General features: G+C 38.9%; 1 protein-coding gene across 8 annotated transcripts in view; it reads left to right on the forward strand.

The window, feature by feature from the left end:
- khdrbs2 (KH domain containing, RNA binding, signal transduction associated 2) overlaps positions 1–24,024 on the forward strand; it is a 57,866-nt gene that overhangs the window by 12,897 nt on the left and 20,945 nt on the right. For all 8 annotated transcript variants that reach the window (XR_003833534.1, XR_003833535.1, XR_003833536.1 and 5 more), the window contains exons 3-4: positions 9,703–9,819; positions 15,889–16,035. Coding sequence is in view for 1 of the 8 variants with exons in the window: in XM_029450021.1 (XP_029305881.1) it covers positions 9,703–9,819; positions 15,889–16,035 (264 nt within the window). In the remaining 7 variants the exon portion in view is untranslated. The remainder of the gene's footprint in view (positions 1–9,702; positions 9,820–15,888; positions 16,036–24,024) is intronic.

Consider the following 24,024-nt stretch of genomic DNA (forward strand, 5'->3'; position numbering starts at 1 on the left):
AAAATCTCAAACATATGTGATCGACCGTTGCTCAGCTCTCTGTTCCCCCACTCTCCGACATTTGTTTTGTGTCCAAGCACTCGTTTGAAATTAATCACTTCTGGTCACTTTTGCTTTTGTTGTCGCTGCCAGTGTGAGTGCTCAGTTAAGAGTTGTGGGGAAGAGATCCTCAACGAAACACTGACAGTGTCCATTTTCCAGTCTTTTTCCTGCACAAACTCAAGTCGAGTTCCTGTTATGTCTTGCCTCCACGTCTTGTTTCATGCTCTCACAGCTATTTCATTTCTACCATATGCTGTTTTGAATGTGGCTTACTGATTTTGTCGGCCTTATTAGAGAAGGACTGGAAGAGGATGTCAGGAGCCTCAGGAGCCCAGGCGGTGTGTTTTAGTCCAGTGAGCCCCTCAGGACACTCCATAGAAATCAATTTGCTGTTTCCTTCTCAGGATCAGTGCTGAGAAAGTAATTAAGCCGTGTTCAGGAACTCCTCACTCTATTAAATAGATTTCAAATCTATAAAAAACATACCAATTGAGACAGTTTCTTGGGAACAGAAGACCCACAATGAGTCAGGGATATCTTTCTGTCCCTGTGTGTCTCTCATTAAATGAATTTTCTGTCCAAACGTTACTCAATTTCTCTCTCAAAAGTACTTTCTAATTGTAAACTTTGAATTGTTTTCTTGCGCTTACAGCTTCATGTAAAACTAGGAATAAACATGTTTGGGAATGGCTCTTTCAGAGATGTATGGCAATGTTTGAAAAGTATGTTACATACTCTCAGGGAGTTAGGATAGGATAGATGTGAAGTAGTACACACAGTTCAACAACTTGAGGCTTAAATTAAGCGGCAATATCTTCTCTCTCAAATAATGTCAAGCATACTGATTCTTTGGACTATGGAGATTACAAAATGGGGGTAAAATGGAATGATTGTAGGTATCTGTTTTTTCTATCTTGCCTGCTGGCATTTACTAGGTGTCCCAGGTGTGAGTCAGCTCCTGGTTAATGAAAACCAGTGGAGCTTAGAGTAAAAAACCTGAGAACCACTGAGATGGACAACATAATGCCTCCAGCCACGGCTGTGGCCCGTGGGGACGTATAAAAATCGTATTGTGAAACAAAATACTCATGAATATAAAGAAAATATTCACAGGCACAATACACAGGCTCAACATCCTGGTTCTGTGTACTGAACACAATAGTGCCAGCTCTGCAAAGTAAGCAAAGTAGTGCAGTCCAGAGGGACGGAGCAGTTGTCCAACAACGCCTGTGACCTAATTGCATAGTCAGCACCCCACAAGACACTGCAGTGTCACTATCTTAAACATCTTGGTAACACTGCACTTTCAGTTAATGGTGATTAGCCACATGAAGCACCTCTTTGATCGAGTGCACGGTGCAAAGAGGATGAGAAAAGAGAGAAAAGTAATGCAGTGCTTTACTTTTTTACTTTTACTTTTGACACTTGACACATACATGTCTTAATTATACATTATTTAATATATTCATTACACCTGCAAAAAGATCAGGGGAAAACAGATGACTTGTCATATCAGTTTTCTTCAAAACCTCTATGAACAGAGATAAACATTAATACTGGACCAACTGCTATGTAAAATATATTTTTTTAAATATTAGACTTTTCATCGGTCCGTACTGAGTCACAGACTAAATGGTTTTATTTTACTTCATATTGGAACTTCACTTTGTGTCACAGCTAATCAATAATGTCCAGTCTTCCTCTCTGTCACTGCTGGCAAAGTATAAAATGTCATAAATCTGTTCTTTCACGTTCCAGCAGTCTAAGAGTGCTCATTCATGCTTACAGCTGCCATCTTGCTCAATGTAATTAAAAGCAAAGTAATTAAATTATTACTTGGGAGAATTCTTCCGCATGGTTTGGAATTTGACGATGTGACACGTGGAAGATTAATGTCATCTAACAGGGAAACAACCAGTACTGATTAAATCATTCTTTATGTGACACTGACAGACACATACTGCAGGCTGTTCTCACTGAAGACATTTCATAGCAGGAAAAGCACAGGTGTTGTTAATAACTAATTAATGATGGCTGCAGTTCATTGGCCGGTTGCAGGGCTCAGGTATTGTGCATGCTGGCTTACTGACACCCCTTAATGTAAGGTGTCATTAACGTTATTAGTTCCACCTGTGCTTCTCCTGTCTAAATGTCTGCTGAGAAAAAAGAGCAGTTCTGTGATATCACATAGTTTCATGGCTTAGGCAACATTGATGATGATAAGTAGTATCAACCAAACAAGCTCCGGGCCAACACATACTGTATCTCAGTTGAGAAGTTCATGTTAATCAATTTTGTTACAATGCAACAAAGTAAGTGACTTTGTCAAGCATTGAGTCAGAGAAAGAAAGAAACTACAATGACATTAAATCATGTGCGTGAGATACACAGCTGCCAGGCTACATTTAAAATATAAAGCAGTTTATTAAAATATAACTACATTTGGCATCACCAGAAACAAACATTAAGTTCATGCCAACACACATTTGATTATATTGACCTTTTTATGCAGGGACAATGTACAAACATTAATTGCACCAAATATAGCTAAAAACTAAATGTATGCTCTCTGGGCAGGGTCTGACGGCAATAAAAGATTACACAGTATAATCGTGTATCATAGTAATAATATCAATAATAATAATGTATTATTAATATATAATTATACAATGGGAATAAGAATAGACTTCCAGCAGCTGACAGGGAAAATCAATCATCATCCTGTTTGCTTTATACAAATGCAAAACATACTAACAAATCATAATGAATTATAATATTATAACCATATATATAATATGTTTGAATATAATATAGTCTAGAATGGTGGAGCATATTGTAAAGCCAATTTAAGGATTTTCACTGTAAAATCTTGATTGGCATATTGTAATTTCCTACTTCATAATTCTCACAAATCACCCCCCAATGAGCCACAAAACATATGTGAACCAGAAATACACTGTATGTGTCACACTACTCTTCCTCGCTGGATATTAAATTCACTTTCAGCTGTCGGCATCTGAAATCCATTGTTAACTACATGTTGGAGAGCTGATGAGAGAACATATTTATTCAAAATAGGATTTATGCTCAACCCAACCTGCCAGTAAAACCGTATTATACCACAATTTCTATATGTTAGTATTGACATAATTAAAAGTTAACAGTTTTAAGTTATTTGTGTGTTTAATAGTTAATTTCTTTGTATACATTTGGTTGTTCAGATTGATTCCAGGCTTCAGCTGCTGGATAAACCTGGAGGGATGATCTCACCGGCCCCAGTTCTATGCATCACTCACAGGAGACGACTTGTGCGTTTTGTGCACCACTCTCTGTAAAATCTACATTAGGTTTGTTGTCATTGTATAGCCTGTCAAGATAAAGAAAGCTAGCCTTGGCGCTTTGCTCCAGTGACCTTACTATCACTTTCTTTAATCTCCTCCGAGAAAGTGACGAAACCTTGAAAACAGGGTTGATCTCGGTCAACGGGAGAAGAGCAGGTGCATCTGTACCTGTCCCGTTTTGACATGTAAACAAATGATACAATCACAGTGCTCTTATGGAAGCCTTGATATTGTATACTGAGATGACTATTTACTCAGCAAAAAAGATGATTAAGCAGCATAGTCATTTTCATTATCGCCTAACTCAAATTTATCCTCTGCTGTTTAATGAGACAGCTTGATTAGCATCTCATAACCTTGGGGCATGAAATGGATTTTCAATGGCTGATACTGTCTGCTTGTCTAAGTCCAGTGCTGGGACTACTCTGTGTGTGTGTGTGTGTGTGTGTGCGTGTGTGTGTGTGTGTGTCACATTCATTTGGTTAGAAACTAAATGTACATATTTCCGCTCTTATCGCATTTAAACAAGCTTGTTTTTAACGTATTACCTCTGTGGGGTATTTGCATTAACTATCCATTCTGCAGGTAAATACAGTAAACGGCCCACAACACATTACATTGTATTTTGTCCTAGTGGGTGCCCCATTTTTGAGCTTATCAGTCTTGGGTTATTGTGACCTTTAAATAGTGCAGCAGCTGTGCTCTACCCAATTCCAGGAATTCCATTTTTGTCTTCCCAGAGATGTCAGTGTCAAAAAGAAAGGCCTATCATGTGGAAAGGTGTTTTCTTAGATAAGTACTGAATACAGTACAGGGAGTACAGACTGTGAATTAAAACTAAGCACTTGTACAGCTCCTCTTTGGGATTTGGGAGTGTTTGTGTGATGACTTTGTCCGCCACAATGCTGCTCACAACAAAATGAAATAACAATAAATGCCTCCCCATGTTAATAATTACCCAACACACATATACAGTGACCCAGCTCGATAGCAATAATACGAACAGGGTTTTCAGTACAAAGTGCATTCATTCTGGAAATGTGACAACATTTAGCTAAATGTCAGCATGCAGCAGAGATTCACTTGATTTTTAAGTGTGCTGTTGATTAACAATATTGTCCCACAATGCAGTGCGCAACAGAAATGGAGGAGCTGCTCACAGCTGGAGAAAATTAAAACAAATTGCAACACTTGGTGAAACAGCTACAGGACACAGAAATAAAGGAATAAATGTTGTGAATTCAAAGTATTTTTCTCCTCAATACAGCCACTGTAATCAATAACAGTGGCTGAAAAGACTACATGTGATGTAGTTTGTAGTTCGTAATGATGAATTACCACCCCACCCTGCCACTTTATTGTTTTGGATCACTCTCAATGCCCTTATCAACCTCATTTCTAGCAGCAGCAGGCAGCTGATAAACCCACTCTGTGCTACATGCCTAGCGCCAAACAACAGACAAGTGAGAGACTAACTGGCGAACACAGTGAGGCAATTAACAGCTAAAAAGCCGGGTATCTTTCTCAGGAGTTGGTGGAGACCAAAGCAAAGCAAAAAGGAGAATCAACATTGAACTTAAATTCATCAAATGGACACAAATTGCCAACGTGGTCAAAACAAATCAACAGATTCTGCTTTGACTTTGTGTGAGGTAGTAGTTTTTCAAAGTTGAAGTTTGATTGACGTCTGTCGACACATGCCTGGTATTAGGGCTGGGAAATATGGAGAAAATCAAATGTCACAATATGTTTGAAAACATTTTATTTTTTGGAGATTGCGACAATATTGTAGGGTTGACTATTGGTGCTTCCGCAAAATATTTAAACAATGACATTTTTGATAAATAATCATCAGTACTGTGAATATAATGTCCAAGTGGGTAAAGGCAAATAATATAACAGCTAGTTAGTTAAAAATGATATCACTTTAATATAATGCAGCCCTTAAAAACAGGAAAAGACAACACTTATACCATATTACGATATCTAGTCTCATATCACGATCTCGATATAATATCGATATATAGGCCTACCTGGTATCTATGTATAGTATGTATATTTCCAGTAGCTTGTTAGCGACGTGTAAGAAAAGATTGTATAAATTGATTTTTCAATGCTCCAGCAGGAAAGCTACGTAGCTGCTGGTCTGACAGCAAAACACAGCTTGTCTGGAACAGTTTCATGGTGTTTAACAGCTTTTGTTGCTTCACGTCATTCTGGCATTGCTGAATGCTCATCTGTATTGAGCTTGGCTCAAGTTGTTTGTCCCCTGTTAAAATGTACAGGGATCAGGATATTTGCTGTGTTTACTGTCTGTGTGTGTGAAAGGCCATCTGGGCGACAGTTCGGGGTTTACATGTAAATGGGAGTCGTTACATTTTCATCAGAACATTCTGCTCCTGTTTGTTGCGATGAAGATGTTGGGTAGGAAAGACAAGATCTAAGTTTCCCACCGTGTGCACACAATTATTCTCCTATTTTTATTAAGTCACTTAAATAAAAAATAAATAATTTCAAAGAAAGACGAGTTTTGGGTCTTTTAATGTTTATTAATTGTTTATTAAACATTATTAATGTTTGTTTATTAACTGGCCTCCTGTCATTTTACAAAAGCAGCCCGCAGGCAAAGCATGTCGAGTATCCCTGTCTTAATATCTGATACCACTGAACCAGGTGAATAGTGAATCTCCTCCCACCAAACAACTACTCGTCTGCTTCCTTTAATGTCTGTAGCGCTGATAGGACACACTCCTCTGATACGCTCACAGCCCAGTCACCCACAGCTGTCATTAAAGCATAAACCTCTACCTGAGGCTTAATCCTCCTCTCAGACAGGACCTCGACTTCCCCAATAGCACAGCTCGCTAAAAATCTTGCCTGGCTCCAGTGCGCTGCATTAAAGGGCTGGCAACGCTGACTTAAACTTTAGATGCTGAAGATGAAGTTTCTATGGAACTGACCTTATAATAAAGCAATGAAACAGACTAGTTTGGTAGATAAAATTATTATACCTTTTTACTTTTTAGAAAAGTAAAACTGTAAACACACAGATATCTAAGCCCCACGTGGAGATTATAAGAGCAGTGATATTTAGTTTCAGCAGTCTGGTTTAATGAACTGACGGGAGATATGTAGCTGTAGAAAACAATACACAGTATAAAGAATACACTCAAAAACTACAAACTACTACAATTACAATATAAACAGGATGACATAGTATAGTTATTTTGTTTTTGATAATTGATGAATTTAGATTGTATTGACCCAGAAGTAGGGGTGAAATACTGCCCCCTATTTCTTGGGAGCAGGTGGCTCGGATGTACACATTGCACCTTTAAAGAATCAGGCTCATGAGAGTGTAACATATTTACAAGTATCATTATTTTGAGTGTATGGAAAAATATTCTTGTGTGCTGCTCTGACACCCAGCTGGGATGTTACTGTGTGTTCACAGAGATCTCGGGGCTTGTAGGGCACTGTGGTGACGTGGTATGAAATAAAGATAGAATGCTACAGCCTGCAGAAAAGATAGTGTTTTGTTCATTAAATAAATAAATAATCTCATAGACAGCATTGGTTATATTGTTTTACATAATGTATAAAATAAGCCACATGTGGCCAAACTCATCATTTACAGACTTGTTTCTTTTGCGCCCACATTTTTAAATAGTTTACCTCAACTCATTTCCAACATAGTTTTACAGTAGATCTACATAGATGTCATTTATGAAACTAGACACCAGCATAAGCAAATAAAAGTAGAATAATACATATGGATTACATATAATGACACGATTTACCTGTATCGTGTGACAGGTGCACTCTGTTTCTAGTGCTCAAAGTGGGTTCTGTATACTGTGGCTTTGAGAGCTCAATGTACTGCACCTCAAAAGAGTACTCCACTGTCTTAGCTTTGCACTCATATAACACTGTGCCACAGCTGCCTCACAGGAAAAAAGGCTCTTCGTTTGAGTGGTGGTCGTCCAGCGGTCGGAGGGTCGGTGGTTCAATCCCCAGCCCCTGCAGTCAGCAAGTTGAAGTGTCCTTGGGCAAGATACTGAACACCAAATTGCTCCCAATGGCCAACGATGTGTGAGTGTGTGTGAATGGTTATCCCTACTCACTGATGTGTATGGTAGCCTATGACTCTGTATGAATGTGTGTGAATGGGTGAATGCTGACATGTGTTGTAAAGCGCTTTGAGTGATCGCAAAGATTGGAAAAGCGCTATATAAAAGCATCCATTTGAACCTGCTGGGGCCTTTCTGTGTTGAGTTTGCATTTCCTCCCTGTGACTGCGTGTGTGTGTGCTCCGGTTTCCTCCCACAGTCCAAAGATGGATGCAGATTTGATTCGTTAGCAACTCTAAATTGCCCGTAGGTGTGAGAGTCTTTTTCAATTGTTCTTGTGTTTTGTCTATTTGTGTTTTCTTAAGTTGCAGTGCATCGAGCTCTCAAGGCCACCGTACCTGTCAGTTTTGAGGAGATTTGTAAAGATTCAGAAGTTCAGAAGTACAACTAAGGAACAGGCCTCAGTCACTGTGAAAAATGCTTTCCTCACTTTCATTAGCAGATTTGCAGATTCGCATTAGTGCGACGTGACTCAACCTTCACCTCCTGCTTTAGGCTCTGTAGACTTGTTCAAAACAGAACTTTATAAAAGGACTTAATGTGGAGATTAATATATCAGAATTAATCCTGCACAAACACTCAATTAAATGTTTCTCCTTGTACTTTGTACAAATAATTAGATCAGTGCACCTTTTAACACTATTGGTTCAACGCCTCTAATATCTTGGTGCGTAATTGTTGTATTGTTGTATTCGACAACATACTTCCATCTAATATCTGCATAGTTATCAGTGTTGAGCCTGCGGGGGGCACATTGCATAATTTCAAACCTCATTTAACACCGAACCGTGCCCCTCTCTAAAGCCCAAATTGCTCGCCATGGAGCATCCGAGTGGCTCCAGACATTCATTAGCTTAATGAAAACAGGCCACTCTTCTTCTACCGCCCAGCGTGCGCGCTCTCGACTTAGCTGCAACGACCATCTGCTCTCAAGCTCCCTGCCAGCTATAGGATAGTCCTGTCAAAGCCACCCCTGTGAAGAAAGGCATTCACGAAGGTGCCTTAATCATTTAGATCAGAGGACAGGCAAGGACAGTAGGGACTTTTCTTTTTTTAAAGATGCTCTCATCTCTGCGTCCCCTGGCACCTCCCTAACCTGAGATGTAGCAGTCAGTCATGACGTTAATGATGTTCATGAAATAAGCTGAGTGTGCAGTTGTTGGAGTTGAGTTGCAGCAGCCACACAGCTGGCACTGAAGTTATTATCCGCTCAGCCACAGTGGGAGAAGCTGCTTTGTGAAAAGGTTAATATCATTTTAGGGTTGGCCAGTGTGTTGTGGTGGGCGGCTGACCACCTGTTCAGCTCGGGAGGTGGTCTCTTATCATCTCATGGAGCAGCAAACATTTGAAGGTCGAACCATTTATTACAGCTTTTTTTTATTTTATTAAGTGTGTGAGATAGTATAAGTAGCTTTTATGGGCGTGTTTCAAGTAGTAAAAGACACTCTCGTTTTCTAATTGATCTTCGGCTCATATTTTCTTCAGAAACGACCCAGTTGTGAGTTTCACCTCTCGGATTAATCACCGCTAATCTCAGCAGTGTTGCGCCTACAACAACCCAGAGCTACTTCTCTCAATATGAACACTAGCTGGTGCACAGTGAGAGGGAAATGATAGTCAGAGCCCAGAGGCTTGAATCTGATAGTTTGTCATCTGGATAGTATTACTTAATTTCCCACTGGGAAGAAACTCATTATTTCTGACTTTATCTCAGCACTGACCTCTGGAACAGTCTCAGGAACATTATTGGTTTGAGCCCATGTTTCTTTTTTTTTCTTTTTCTCGGCACGACATGGATGACCCTAAACGCTAATAAAATACATGATTGGCGAGGATTCAAGCAAACGGGTGGATGCATAGAAACCCCATTCACCTTAAATATGCTACATACAGAGCCCATTTCTATTGATTTATCTCAGGCTACAAAACAGCTTTCTCTCACATGATAAATGGGGACTGGAACGTTAGATAATATTGATAAAAGTTGAGTAATGGTCATGCAAACGACATCTTTTATGGTTAACCTTTTCTCCAAATAGATCAAATTCCTTTACCATCCAATGCATTAAGACTGTGTTCAGAAACATTTGTCTTCACATATGTTTGCTTTTTCATTATTTGTCCTCTTCTCACATAATGTTGGAAGCATTGATAAGGCATCTGATTGCTTTTTTTCTCCTGTGTCACAGTTTAATTTTGTCGGGAAGTTGCTGGGACCACGGGGAAATTCCATGAAACGATTACAAGAGGAGACGGGAGTGAAGATGTCAATCCTTGGCAAAGGGTCCATGAGGGATAAAGGCAAGGTAAGATATCGATTTGTGTTGAAATACAGTTGTCGGGGAGGTCCAAGATATTGATCACAGGGAAATATTTACAGAAACAAAAGGTTTTGAAATTCCACCAAAGCCCAGAAGAATATTCTAAACAACAACATCTGAGCTGTAACTGAGATGAATAACCCAGAGTAGAATTAATGGCTTTCAGTTGACAAACATATGTAGGAGAAAATGGGAATGCTTTTCTGTGTGTTGTTTAATAGCATATTCTGTAATAGTCAATTATGAATGCAAAGTAATGAATCTCTTTGCCAAAGTCATTTATCCTGCTGACTTGCGGTCCCCTGGAGCCAAACTTATCCAAGCTTGTACACAGCCAGTGTGCTGGGTCTGTTGTTCGCGCTCTTAACAGATCTCAATGTGCTGCTATAGAGTTACATCACTGTTGTTACTGCAGCCTTCGATCCAGACATCCCGACATCACAAAAGACATGCGGTGTTACCACCTCTTTGGTGAACGTGGAGCTGCATTACTTCCAGAGCACATTGAGGGTAAAATAATGCTGTTACAACTACTTTAAAGTGCCTACAATCAACATTTTTTATAGTTCAAATGTAGGGGTGTTAAGAAATATCGATGCACTCGAGTATGGCAATATTATGGTTTGCGATACTGTATCGATTCTCAAACACACTATTGATCTTTTAATATGTAGTTTACATTCAAAGATTTATAGATTGCAATAAAAGCAGTGCTATGATGTTGTATTACCCCAATATGTAGCACCCTTCAGCTTTATAGAGCGTTATAGTGAGTTTAAGATCATTGTTTTGCAGTCCGTCCCACAACTTACAATTTTGGTTTACGCTCAACACTCTCATAGCAAACTTTTCGGCCACAGCAGGCAGCTGTTTTCAATTAAAAAATAATAATAAAGGTCTAAAAACTCACAAACTGAACACTACCTGCTCAATATCAAACAGAGACTAGCTGGTGAACATATTGGAGCATTTAGCAGCTTAGGAGCCAGATATTTATCTCAGGAGTTGGTAGAGACCAACAACGAAGCTAAAAGAGAAATAATATTGGGCCCACATTGGCCAGGAGGACAGAAAGATTATTCCAGAGGAATGCTAATGTTGCTTTTGACATGTCAATGTTATGTTCACAGCTTGTTTCAACTGCTCTCAGGTGGCCAAAATATCTGTTACCAGTGTGGTTCTTGTGGTCATTTGTACATATTAAATGCAGTTTAGTTGAGATCGTATCTCAAGGTCCATTTAGTAGCTATTCTGGGGCTTTCAACCTGATCAGATGATCCTAATCAGCATACAGAGTTTGCCCAGTTGTCACTTAATAATAAGAGCTACCGAAGTGGAGCTTTTTGTGCATTTCAGTTATTAGCAGGGTTGCCCCTTCTTAGTCAATTAGACAACTAACTGGATTAAGATGGACTAAGATTCTTCAATTGATAAGTCACTTTCTTAAGGCTTTTTCATGCTTAATGACTTATTTCCAAGAAACGTATGAGCACATCTCTGGTATGAGATGAGCTCATAAGCTGATATAACACAAGTTTAAAGTGGTGCTTTGCATGATTCTGTGTGGAGAAACTCAGTTTTACAGATCTGTTGAATAAATCAACTAATCAATTAGTCTTTAGGACTTAGTGAAACATAACACATTTTTCAAAAGTAAGAAACACCAGTCTTACTAATGATAGTGGGATTGAAAGATCATTCTTGACCGTGGGAACAGCAGATGAGAAAATACATTTCACCACAAGGTTAATTCAGTACAGTAGCTGTTGTGGAGCGTTTAATCATATCACACGAATTTCAGCAGATGGAGTTGTCCAGTTTTCATGGACGTGTAGTAATAAATTACAGTAGTGTATTAGCTATATATACTGTAGTTATAAATCACTTCCAATCCAATTGTAGATTAACTTTTATATGCCTGTAAAAAGTGCAATTTAACCTTTAATCTTCTGGATGACTAGGCGTTTGTAAAAGTTATTAAAGGCCCAAATTCTTCCACAACTTTGGCTTTGTAATTAGAAATAATCGGTAATACCTTTTTGCATCAATTCCCATCTAAGCCAATTGTGAGGTTGAAATCCTTCGCTGACGAAGACTAAGGGCACTGAGACGTTTCTGTACCATCACATTTTTGAAAGTGCCTTGGTCGGCGCAAGAGTTCATTTAAAATGTTGGCTTCCTGCCATTAAGTCCATTCAGTTTACTCATTTGCTGCATTACCTTGTCTGCAGTGTGTAAAATTAAGTAAAGAGGTGCTAAATGTATGCAAAATACTGGTTTATTTACATGCATGCCGTGCTTAGGTTGCGATACTGCACTGTACAGAACAGCCTGACTTTATATTATGTAATAAATCCATTATTTATTGATTTATGGTTTATTTGATAGGGACAGATACAATATACAGACAAACTGAAAACAGCTATCCGATGCAAGTATCATAGTGTTTATAGCAGATGCTAGTTTGCAACACCTGTCCTTAGTAGTGCTTTTATGAAACAAGGATATTAGAACAGTGAGGTAAAAAGCTAGAAGTTACGATAAAGCACACATGAAAAACATTACATTTAAAAGCTAGACACAAGTACAGGTTTGTTGCTGAAAGCACTGTAGCAAGTTCTTGGTTCCTTTCACAGAAAAAGCTGCCCGAGTCATTACTAAGTGCCAGTATCACTAACATGGGGTATTGTCTGTTTCACCTGGAGTTTCAGTCTGAGGGAGAGTCATGGTGCTGTGCGGAAAAATAATAGACCCAGTTTCCTACTGGCCAGCTATGTAGCGATCTGACTTAGCTTGGTGTTTTCTGTGTGCCATATTGATTTTGTGTACAGTCTGAGCAAGTCTGAAGGACTCTGTGATGAGACTGACACCTAAAGGTCGTGACTGCAAGTTTGTCTGCCACTGGAGGCAGCTGGTCACAAGGCAGTGTGGTACAGACATTGCAAAAGTCTCATTACAAGAGAAAGTTATCATCACACATTTTTGCCATCTCATCCCGTTCGTCAGTAGGGTGCATCTGTCTAGCCGTAGGGTATCATCTCAGGTTTGGAAATTTCTCATCAGAACAGCCCACCAACACATATCACACCATATGGTCAATATAGCACCTTGTGCACAGTTATTGGTTTATATGGTGCTGAGTTATAGAACATCTCTTGACTGTGTAAAGCAAACACTGCAATGTCTGAGAGATCCTAAAGTCCTTAAATCATTGCAAACATATAATATTGAATGATTAAACACAGACATTGCAGTCATGGTAACTGATTTATAGCTGTGTGTGTGTGCTGCTCTGGCTGTAAAACTCTCCCAAACATTTCAGTGACAAACTATTGAAACAACTCGGAGACACGATCATCCGCGCACATGCACATCTGACAGTGAATGTGAAGCCCGCTGAAATTTTAGGAGTGATTTTTAATTAAAGCTGATTTCTCCTCGAGGGTAGATAACGGCCCTGTGTTGCAAGGACAACAGTTTGAATCTCCAGATTGGCTGGGGATTGTCGCTTCTCTTAACAGACACCATCAAGGTGTCCTTGAGCAAAGCAGTCAACACCCAACTGTTGCAGAGCGCGATGAATGAAAACGGATTAAAAGGATATATATTTTGGCATAATTGAATAATCGGCACATTAAGTATGTTGCAGCTGCATTTTTAACTAATACAAGTCGACAAAACTTCTCTACTCCAATTATTTGCTCAGTGTAGAATCGATTTCACGATTCAACTGGTTTCTTTTTAAACATAGTTAGGACTGGCCCCAAGCTATAGAACAGATCTTTTAAGCCTTTAAAGTCAGTGTGAAGCCTCCGGCAGGGGCCCCTCTGGAGGCTGAGAGTGATTGGGCTTTTCTTGCGATCAGACTTTTGAACAGTTTGCATTATATGCATGGATTGACATCTTTCGCTCACTTCAGTGCCTTCTGGTAGACTTGCTTTAACTCAATGTCCCCGATCCAAACTGCGCACCTCTTTGCATCCCTAGTTTTTCTCTCTGCGTTTTTACCATTTATCCTGTGGAGCTCTTTTGCTTTAAGGATTGATAAAACTAATATTGTGTGCTTGAACTGAACACACCGGGGAGCTTACACTAATCCAGCAATGCGAGACGTTCAACAGTCAAAAACACATTTTCTAATATGTGAAATTGTCTTTTGTTTAGATTTCTCAATTGTTTTAGAATATCTTTGTTTTGTTTTGTTTCGCACCATTTATGGTGACAATAATGGAAGTTCTTATTTGATAAAGGGAACCTGGAAACCATGGCAAATTATTTCTCTATTCTTATGTTCCTGGGATCTTTAGAGAGTAATTTTATAATTAATATAGAAACAGAAATAACACTGCACCTGCTGTTTGTTTGTGTGAGTGTGCGTGTGTGTTGTTTTATTTATCAAATCTTTCAAGCCTACACCTGTCCACCAGGAGTCCTCTGTGTGTTTTCCTGCATGGCACACCTGTCCCTCATCTGCTAATCAGTCTGCTGCCTCCCCAGCTGCACCTCGTTACCTCGTTAGTCACTTTTTGCCTGACTGTCTGAAAACTAAAAGGCCTAAAGATAAACATGTCCTCCTCAATCTGTATGTGATATCCATTTATAAAACAGTACCAGTATGATTTTTATTTTTGTCCCTTTCCTGCCATTTTGATGGGCTCTATTTCTGTCATTTTGTTCCTTGATGTTCTCTCACATCCATTTGGCACTAGCAGTTATAAATTCATCATGTACTGTCCATCAAGATGACTTGAACTATATACCATTTCTGTGTCACAGGGTGTCAATCCATTTAAACATTTCTGGGAGCTGTTTGGAGCAGGGCCTGCAGAGCTTTCTTCACAACAAATCGCAAAATGCAATTTCTATCGGAAGAAAAATACATTAACCAACAGCATCCCCGGTGCCAGAATCTGTGACTGAGCTCTAATATCTTGTCTGTTATTCTTGTCTGGTTTTTTTAGTGGCAGATGTAAGGAGTAATTGCAATAATTATGCTCTAGAAGTCCTCTTATTTCTGTTAAGTGAGGGAAATGCCGCATAGCATTAAAAAAAATTTTTGTGTGAGGTACAAGGGTCTTTCTGGTAATGAATGTAGTGATTGCTCAAGTGTCTCCTCGTCTTGAAACTCGCAAGTTACTGTGGGTTGTAGCCGGCCTTTCCAAGAGATGTTTATGATGAAAGGAGGAAAAAAGGTCGAGTTGTGTGTCATTGCAAAACCTCTATTTTCAAAATGATTGTTCAGTAGGAAGAATGAATTTGGCTAAATGTTTAATCAAGCAAGCAAGCAGTCCAGCACTTTGGTCCAGTCTGAAATACCGTAACAACAGGTGGATGGATTGCCATGAAACTGACGTTGGTGATCCCCAGGTCAACATTTTAATTTGTCCAGTACTTTGGTTATTTAAAATACCTGCAAAGCTACTTAGTGTTAAGGGCTAAAAAGCAAATGGTAAAGATACACTCTTAATGACACTGCTTAAAATCAGCATGTATGCATTGTCATTAAGAGCATGTTAGCATGCTTACAGTAGCTCAAACCACTGCTGTTCCTAAGTATAATCACACAGAGCCACGAGCAGAGGTGGGACAAAGTCATTGTTTTGCACATGTATACCTCAAATCTTTGCACTCCAGTCCCAAGTCAAGGCAAGTCCCAAGTCCCAAACTTTGAGTTTGGAGTCCTAAACAAGTCATAATGCACCAAGTCCAAGTCGAGTAATTTGAGTCCACACCTCTGACCACGGCATTCTCAGTGGCAACCTTCAGCAGGTAGAGCAACAAAAAATTGTCCAAATGTCTCTAGTCATTAATCTTATCCATCATATATTTAGTTTTTGCTATATAGACGTACTGAAGATAAAATCAACAGGCTATCATCTCTCACCATCAGCAGAGTTTACCTGCTTTGTTTTGTCAACCTGCAATGTACTATATAAAGAAAACTGACTTCCAATGTTGTGCAATTACTTCATGTTTATCCCAAAAAGTTTGTAATATAATTTGGGTTCTATTTCATGTGTACGAATCCTTCTCTTGCTGTCTTTTTTTCCACAGGAAGAAGAATTAAGGAAAAGCAGGGAGGCCAAATACGCCCATCTGAGTAATGATCTTCACGTTTTAATTGAAGTCTTTGCTCCACCTGGAGAGGCCTATTCCCGCATGAGTCACGCCTTGGAGGAGATAAAGAAATTCCTAGTTCCAGTAAGTTTAATAATTTATTTTTACCTCCTAATTTTCATTTCTGAGACTTGATAATTTCTCAACCGTGCTTATTAACACAGAGTTTGCAGTATGCATGGTATGTAAGATAGAAGTGTTTCCTCTGCATTACAGTCACTACCCTGCACTACATGCCCTTACTTACAAATGAAAATAATGTATTCAGCAATTAAAGTGCAGTATGGAAATACTTGCAAGACTCCGGCGACTTATAGCCCGGAGAACTGAGCAATAATTAATGTGCATGTTGTGTACTGTAGCTGAGTCTAAGCTGTAAATATTAATCAAGTTTTGCAAATGTGTCAAGCCTAATAGAGGAATTGTGCTGCATGAGTCTACTTCATGGAGTTCTTGCTTTTTCCTATTCCGAGCCCATGTTCTTACAAGCATGTCTCTCGCTGGGCCAGGAGGATTATGATACTGTATCTGCACCGTGCAGTTCATTACACCCTACTCCTGTCTGACAAAAGACAAGTAAAGAAATACAGGGTTATTAAACTGCTCCTGGTGTTTCTGTGTGTTAGCTTTCAGAAAGAATACTACATGTAATCACTAGACATGTCTCCCATATTAAATTGTCTTTGTCTTCAAACAGATCTTTAAAGGATGGCAAATATTTCATAGAAAGTCGAGTAAAAGCTAGACATATGTATTGTACTTCTCATTGCCTACCTCTCCTAACAGCAACTCATGAGCCTGTGAATCATTATCTGTTGGAGCAAACAGTTATGATGAGAAGTCAGGGCTTTAAAAACAGAACTGGCCCCTGATGTACAATGATGCATGCATCCAGAGCACATTTTGGAACTGTTAATGTGCTCATACAGTATGGTAAAAAAAACAAGCTTTGTGAAACCCGATGCCGAAGTAACATTCATCAGATTGGTGGTGTAACTGCACACAAGGCATACATTTTCTCAGAAATGCTAATTTGCTTCACAACCCATTTGTGCTCTGATGCGCTTTATACTGTGCAATCCACACCAGCCTGTTGTAGTAATAAAAGGGTCAGATTAGCAGTGGGCTTTTATGTATTGGTAGTTTGGGTCACTGTATAAACTGCAGTAAATGTGATGCTTTACTTCCACACACAGTCTTTCCTAGAATATAAATGTATTGCTGGCAGACTCTCAGCTCTCGCTTCATCGCCGCACTATATGAAAAAGGGTATTGTGTATTCTAAATTATTCTAATGAGAGTGCAGTAATGTTTTCTAATTAGTGTACACATAGGATTGGCTGTAATACATTTCTTTTTAAATAGGAGCACACATTCAATAAGCACAGACAGTGTATGCTAGCCAACAGTTTGAGTCTTTTGTGAAAATCTGGCAGCAGAACTAATTACGCAGAGTGACTATAGGAGGGAACCAAACAGTAAGTTGAAACTAAGTTACAAAAGGTTTGAAAATTATTACTGCGGATGAGAAAGCACTGTTTGCCATATTTGTCGCAGGTGGACGTGGACAATAAAACCTCCAGTGCTGATTTATTATTATAAATGCTAATAAGTGAAAGGTGCTAAATATTGGGGAGGGAAACGTCACATTGTAAGTTATATTTTACTGCCTAATTAGGTCTTACATTTCTATGGAGATGAATCCGGGACAAAAGTGTTGATCATTTGAAACTGAAGGTTCAAGTTTTGATCTTGAATTTTGAAAAATAGAATAATATATTCAGACAAAAAACAAGTGTATGAAAAGATTTTTCAAGTTGAAGATTATTTTGATTCAGTTCTGTAATTCTTTGGAATAAATTATTTATTTTCATTTTATTTGAGTTCTTAATTTATTCCAAAGAATTACAGAACTGAATCCAAATAATATTCAACTTGAAAAATCTTTTCATACACTTATTTTTAGTTTGAATATATTATTGTATTTTTCAAAGTTTATTTTAAATGATCAAAACTTTTGACACAGATTTAGCTCCACACATTCCCTTCCTTATATTGTCTCGTCATAGTGAGTATGGACAAACCCCAAAATATTTAGGTAAGTTAGAAACGAAGAAAACATCTAAATTCAGCATATGTCCACGTCAATAAAAAACATAAAAAATAAAGACCATATCATTTATTTTATAGCACATGCATGCTGCTTCAGGGGTCTTATGGTTTTGCAAATAAAGTGCATAATGTAACACAACAGGCATCTGTCAGTATCCATAGTGACAGATGTTTCCTGCCTCTGGTAGAGAGTGGCAGTTGTGTCCTGCTGTTTATCTCGTTTTTATTGCTGCACTGTGTATTAACGGAGATGTTTACTGTGTTGTCGGAGTGCAACTTCAATTTAATTGCTAGTGGGCATTGGTTTGGTTTAAAATAATCAGCATCGGTTTAACAACTTACTAATATTGTTAATTCAACTTTGAATTCTTACATTTCCAAAAGGCAGAATAATGTAAATGTGTTTATTGGATTGGAATTATTACAACGGGGTGATTGATTTGATTTTACACATCAAAGTCTGTTATCTGGTGTTAAGGGAGTAAAAAAGAAAAAAGTTGTAAAGCTTTTTGTGGCTCCAGAGGAAGCTGTGCGAAGTCTGATAAATTACTCAATGTGGTAGGTTGGGAAAGTTTGAGAATGAAGGTGTGGAGTTGAAAGAAGAGAGCTTACGACCTCTGAAGTCAGCTGCTCATCTCTCCTTGAGGCTAGATACTCGAGGCTACATAAGCCACCACTACACACACACCTGAATCTCTAACTGAACTGTCAGCGGTTGAATTGCATTGTGGGTGATGAAGCCATCAGGTCTGACAATGAGGAAGAATGCATTTGTTTCAAACCATCTATCTTGAGTTTGACAATGTTAGAAGAAATTTGAAATCGGTGGTCTACTTTTTCTTTTAAATCAGTGTGTTGTCAGCTCAGCATGTCAAATGTAGAATGCACCAAATACAAGTTGGCCCAAGAGGACAGAATTTATGATCCAGCTACAAACATGCATGATTCGAGCCAGCTCGTGTGCATCACTATTGCTTCTCTCTGCCGGCCCACCAGGAACACTTGCTCTGCTCCAGTGGCTAATCTACCCCTGCTTGTGTGACATTATGCTTCAGAAACCAAACTCAAGTCAAAGTGATGCAGCAGGCAGGATCACAGAGACACATAGCTGTCTCCCACAGCGCTGCATGTGTAGTTAAGTGACTTACACTGCTGGTGGCAGCTGAAAATCTAAGTATGTGCCAGAGCACGTGAGCTGAGGTGAGCGAGATGTGCCGCACTCATTTCTCATTTCTTCCTTTCACTTGTACTCTGAAAAAGAAAGGTCTTAGCCCTGTTATTTAACAAAACCTGCTCCCCACTGAACCAAAAAAATATTCATTTTATTTTCTTCTTATATGGTGTGTACACATTTCTTCTGATATAAAACACAATTTACATGCAAAGAAACAATCACATGAACAAGCTGTGTGACCATTTCCAATTACAATTACACATGCATAATTAGTGTATGTTTTAGTGAATGCACGCATAAATAGAACACACAGACCGCCAAGAAGTACAGTTTGTCAGACTGTGAGCTTCATCACTGGTTGAAGCGATTGAGGAAAAGAAGCTTGTGTGAACAGGAGCTTGCCGTGAAGCAAAATCTGACTACAGAAATGCTGTCAGTGCTGTCGGCTCACAGTTACGCTTATACTAGAAAAAAATGTATGAAAACAGGAACCTAATCAGTAGAATACTGTATATACAGGCTGAGCACGAGAAGCACTGGAGAAGAGCTCCTGCTGTCAGCTGGATGAGCGTGTGGCCTTCATCCTGGGCCAAATGGCATTTTGGCAGTCAGAGGGTGACACAGATGCTTGAAGATGATGTGTGGTAGTAATTCGTTTTTGCATAAAGTCAAACGTGACGTCAAACAAAAATATACATTCTATTAAAAATTCAATGTAATCTGTTTGATATGGTCCCAAATAATGAGCAAGGGCAACATAACTGAAGAGTTGGCTGGTGTTGTAGAGGCAAGCACTTATGTGCACTGTCATCGGCATGATCCAGACAGCGCAGGTGTTCTTAAAGATGTACATCCAATTTTGCTGGGGAAATAAAGGAGGTGCAATTTGTGTTGAGTTAACTTGTCATGTGAAAGTGTGTTTTTTTGCTATGCAATAGTAGCCGATTTTGTTCTATAATAGCACACTATATATGCATATATGCAATGTAATATTATGCAATTCTCAGGTGCAGTGGTAGCACACTGTGGTTCACTTTGCTGCATCAGAACCTTGATAGTAGCACTGATTCTTTCCTGTATTCAGTATCAAACCTGATCCACTGAAGTGAAATGCACAAGCATATGTCCAAATTTATACGAATACATTTCAACTTTTGGTATCATCAAAGTCCAGATCTACACCCCGTTTGTTATGAGCTAAAAATGAGCAGCTCATGCTGAAAAACATAAGGATATACAGTACACAATTGAACAAACGTCATATCAAAATGCAGATTAACAGCTGCTGCTGCAGATGCTTCTGTGCCGCTGGATCAACTGGCCTGATGTGCTTTGGGAGGATAGGAACATCTTTCAGTAGGTTGTTATGCAGGACATGCACCGTGATAGGTTTTCAGACATTCTTTACTTGGACAAGTGTTCAGACACTGTAGGAATGTGCGTCGTCTCCAAGAGGTGTAAAGTAAACCCACTCACCATGCACTGGTCTTTCTTGAAGTCTCCTTTTTCCACTGCTTTTGAAATGTTTTAATAAATTCCGGCGTGTAACAATATTATTCACAAATCATTTGTGTGTATTTGGACGTTGACACGTTGTGGATTGAAACAAACCCAATCGTCCAAGGGTGCCATTTCTGCAATGCGAGTTTGTGTTCGTCCCTGCAAATTGACCTGTGTGCCTGCTGTGTAAGGGAACATGATGTATCACATACTTAAATTCTGCCCATCCAGCACTGCAGACACGACACTTTGTGGGAGCATTTTCGTCAGCTGATCTAAAACCAGATAGATTTTAACACACGTTTTGTAAGCTCTTGAAAATTGAAATCTCCGGGTACCATAAATCTGAAAATGCTGTAGGTTACCACTGAATTTTTAGCTCGTCCTCCAAAAGCAACTAGCGCATCTCCTGACATATATACATCAGACATCGTCATATGCGATAATAGGGATCTCATTATAGTGATATTAATAGTATGGATCAAATAGTCTCTACCTTGAGTGAACCATATTAGTAATCCAACAAAGACTGATTCAAAAGATGGGATTGATTTGCTGTCTTTGTTTGTTAATCCCTTTCAAATTTTATTTCTTTTGAAAAAATGTATTTTCTCTGTAAAATCACGTCACTTGATGCCTCAAGGTCTCAGAGGAGATCAACATCTCTTTGAATTAAAGATCGACTGACATTGATTATCCAAAAACGCTGGTATTTTTGCCAGAAAAAATGTCCCAAGGATGTAGTTCTTTCATAAATGGTCTTGCAGCCAACTGACTCATATCACAAAATAGATTTTTTTTAAATGGCAAGAAATCAGTCAACACAGCCAGCAACAGAGACATGTAGCATGTAGACCCAAAAACACAAGAGGGATTGGTATTGCCATGCTACATGTGCAGACCCCTTAAAGTGAAATGCAATGTGTGTGTGTGTGTGTGTGTGTGTGTGTGTGTGTGTGTGTGTGTGTGTGTGTGTGTGTGTGTGTGTGTGTGTGTGTGTGTGTGTGTACAAGGTCATACACGGTCAGAATTAATCTGAGTGAGCAAACAGTCTGACCCGAGAAGCCTCAGCAAGGGGTTTATCTCTGTATACTCATGTCAACAGTCAACTTTTACAAGCTCTGTCAGGTTTGTTGTGCTTTGGATAAGCTGCCAGCTTTCCAATTAAAAGCCCCGCCTGTCTCCTTCCATCACAACACTGTAGGCCTTATTAATTCATTAACAGGAGAAGAACATGTGTGCCGTGTGTCAAGTGTTTTGGAAATCTACTGAGGTTTTTTTTCTTCTTCTGTGACATGTGGGAGTCAACATCTGTTCATCATATAAGTCCCTACATGACACAGATCCTATTGGTGTAAATGTAGAGCGGGGACAACGTGACAGGAAAAGGGGGGAAATGATGCTGATGTTTAGTGTTACATGTGCAAGGTGTACACAGATTCAGTTCTTGCACCGCTGTGGTGCACTGGTGGTTAAGATGCACACCGCATACACGCTGATGTCCCTGGTTGGTTCCAGCTGGAGATCCAATGTTCAAAATACTCAAAGCTTACGTGTGACAAATGTCATGCTTTTGTTGTTTTCCTTTATTAGCACCTGAATAATGTATCATCATCAAACCTCTGTGTAGGAGAACATCAAACTGGCTATGGTAAAAAGAAAAGATGTTCTGGTATCATCTAGTCTTAAAGATCCCCTCCAGCCATGTTTTAAGACATATAGAAATACTCTTGAAACTATTTGTTTCTGATATAGTTTTTTCAACAAGAACTCCTTCTCCCCCATTAAAACTTTACATAATCTATGAATATGCAAAGTTTAAAGGGTCCCCGTGGAGTGTTCTTGTAAACAAACAAAGTTTGTTTTTACATTCAGTGTTACTCACAAAGCTTTTAGCTTTGAGTGTTTCCTTCCTTATAAAACATTTGCAAAGCCTGACCTGTTTTCATCCATGTTTACCAGCTTGCAGACTTATTCCTCAAAGCCTTTATTGGCGCAGAGCGGACCCACGTAGCGTTAATAGTGGTCGAAAAGTCTACGGGGAACCTTTTAACTGTTGGATACAAGATGTTTAACTTAACTGAAAAGTCCATTCTCACTATATGTGCACTGGATCCACTGCATATTTGACAACAATCAGCTACTAAACTAGTTGTGATGTCGAACGTCTTAAACTCAGATTTAAAGTAACTACAGAGGAGATGAGTGAGGAAAGAAAAGTGTTGAACTGAAAATCATTCTGCACAGTGAAAGTCAAACATCCAAGTCAGGTAAAAAATAAAGAAAACATGGAGGAAGACCTAAACTGTTTCCACATATTGATACAATTATGCTGAAAAGACCCACAGACATTATCAAGCTGAGAAAAGTATGAATTGTTACACCAAGAGACAGATACTGAGTTAGTTTTTACTTTCTACACATTAAGAGAGTTTCACAATGTTTGCTGTTCACACGGAATAATGTAAAATCTAGTAATAGGCTTTTATTGACGATCTGAGAACAACAGTTAAAACTGTGAGAATGAGTGTGAAAACACTAATTTCTTAGTGTGGGGCACGTGACCTTATAAGTATAAGATAATAAAACATGTAGCATGACAGTGTTAGATTACACTGTAGAAAATGGTCCGTCTTCACTTGTCAATGCACTCTACTCACAATCATATCTCATGAATCGATGTGCAGTTTATTTACGGGTCGGATTAATGCTTCACTCTATGTTGTAAAGATTATAAAAGCTTTACGAGTAATGTTGAGAACAGGAGACATTGTTTTCAACTCTTTAACTGTCTTACATTTCTGGAAACTAATTCTTGGTCCAACTTTGTCTGTAATAACCTATTTATTTTAAAATGTATTCTGGAGGACGTAGGTTTTTTTTTTTGCTTTCAGTGCGTTACGTCCATACGGTCACAAAGACCCAACAAAAGTTAGAACATGTGGCTGTCAAAAACACTGACGACCAAAGAAACCGTTTGCTGCCTCCTTTGTTTAGCTGTCATTACAACAATATTTAGCCCAGGATACCAAATCTTGTGGGTTTGCTTGTGTGTTTCTGAGAAATACGCCTGTTTATCTGTCAGCAATGACAAGATAATGAATACTGCATTGTGCACTCCCTTATCTGCTGCGTAATGATCAGTATCATGTTTGATAACGGGTTGAGAAAAACGGTTCACAAAACAATATTACTCTAAAACTGTCAATTACTGGCTGTGTGTGCCGACAAAATTAGGAATATGTTTCTGTTGCTTTAAAGTGAGAAGTAGGTGTTCTTTATATTTA

This window comes from Cottoperca gobio, chromosome 15, assembly GCF_900634415.1.
Source record: "Cottoperca gobio chromosome 15, fCotGob3.1, whole genome shotgun sequence".
In the NCBI taxonomy this organism is placed as follows: domain Eukaryota; kingdom Metazoa; phylum Chordata; class Actinopteri; order Perciformes; family Bovichtidae; genus Cottoperca; species Cottoperca gobio.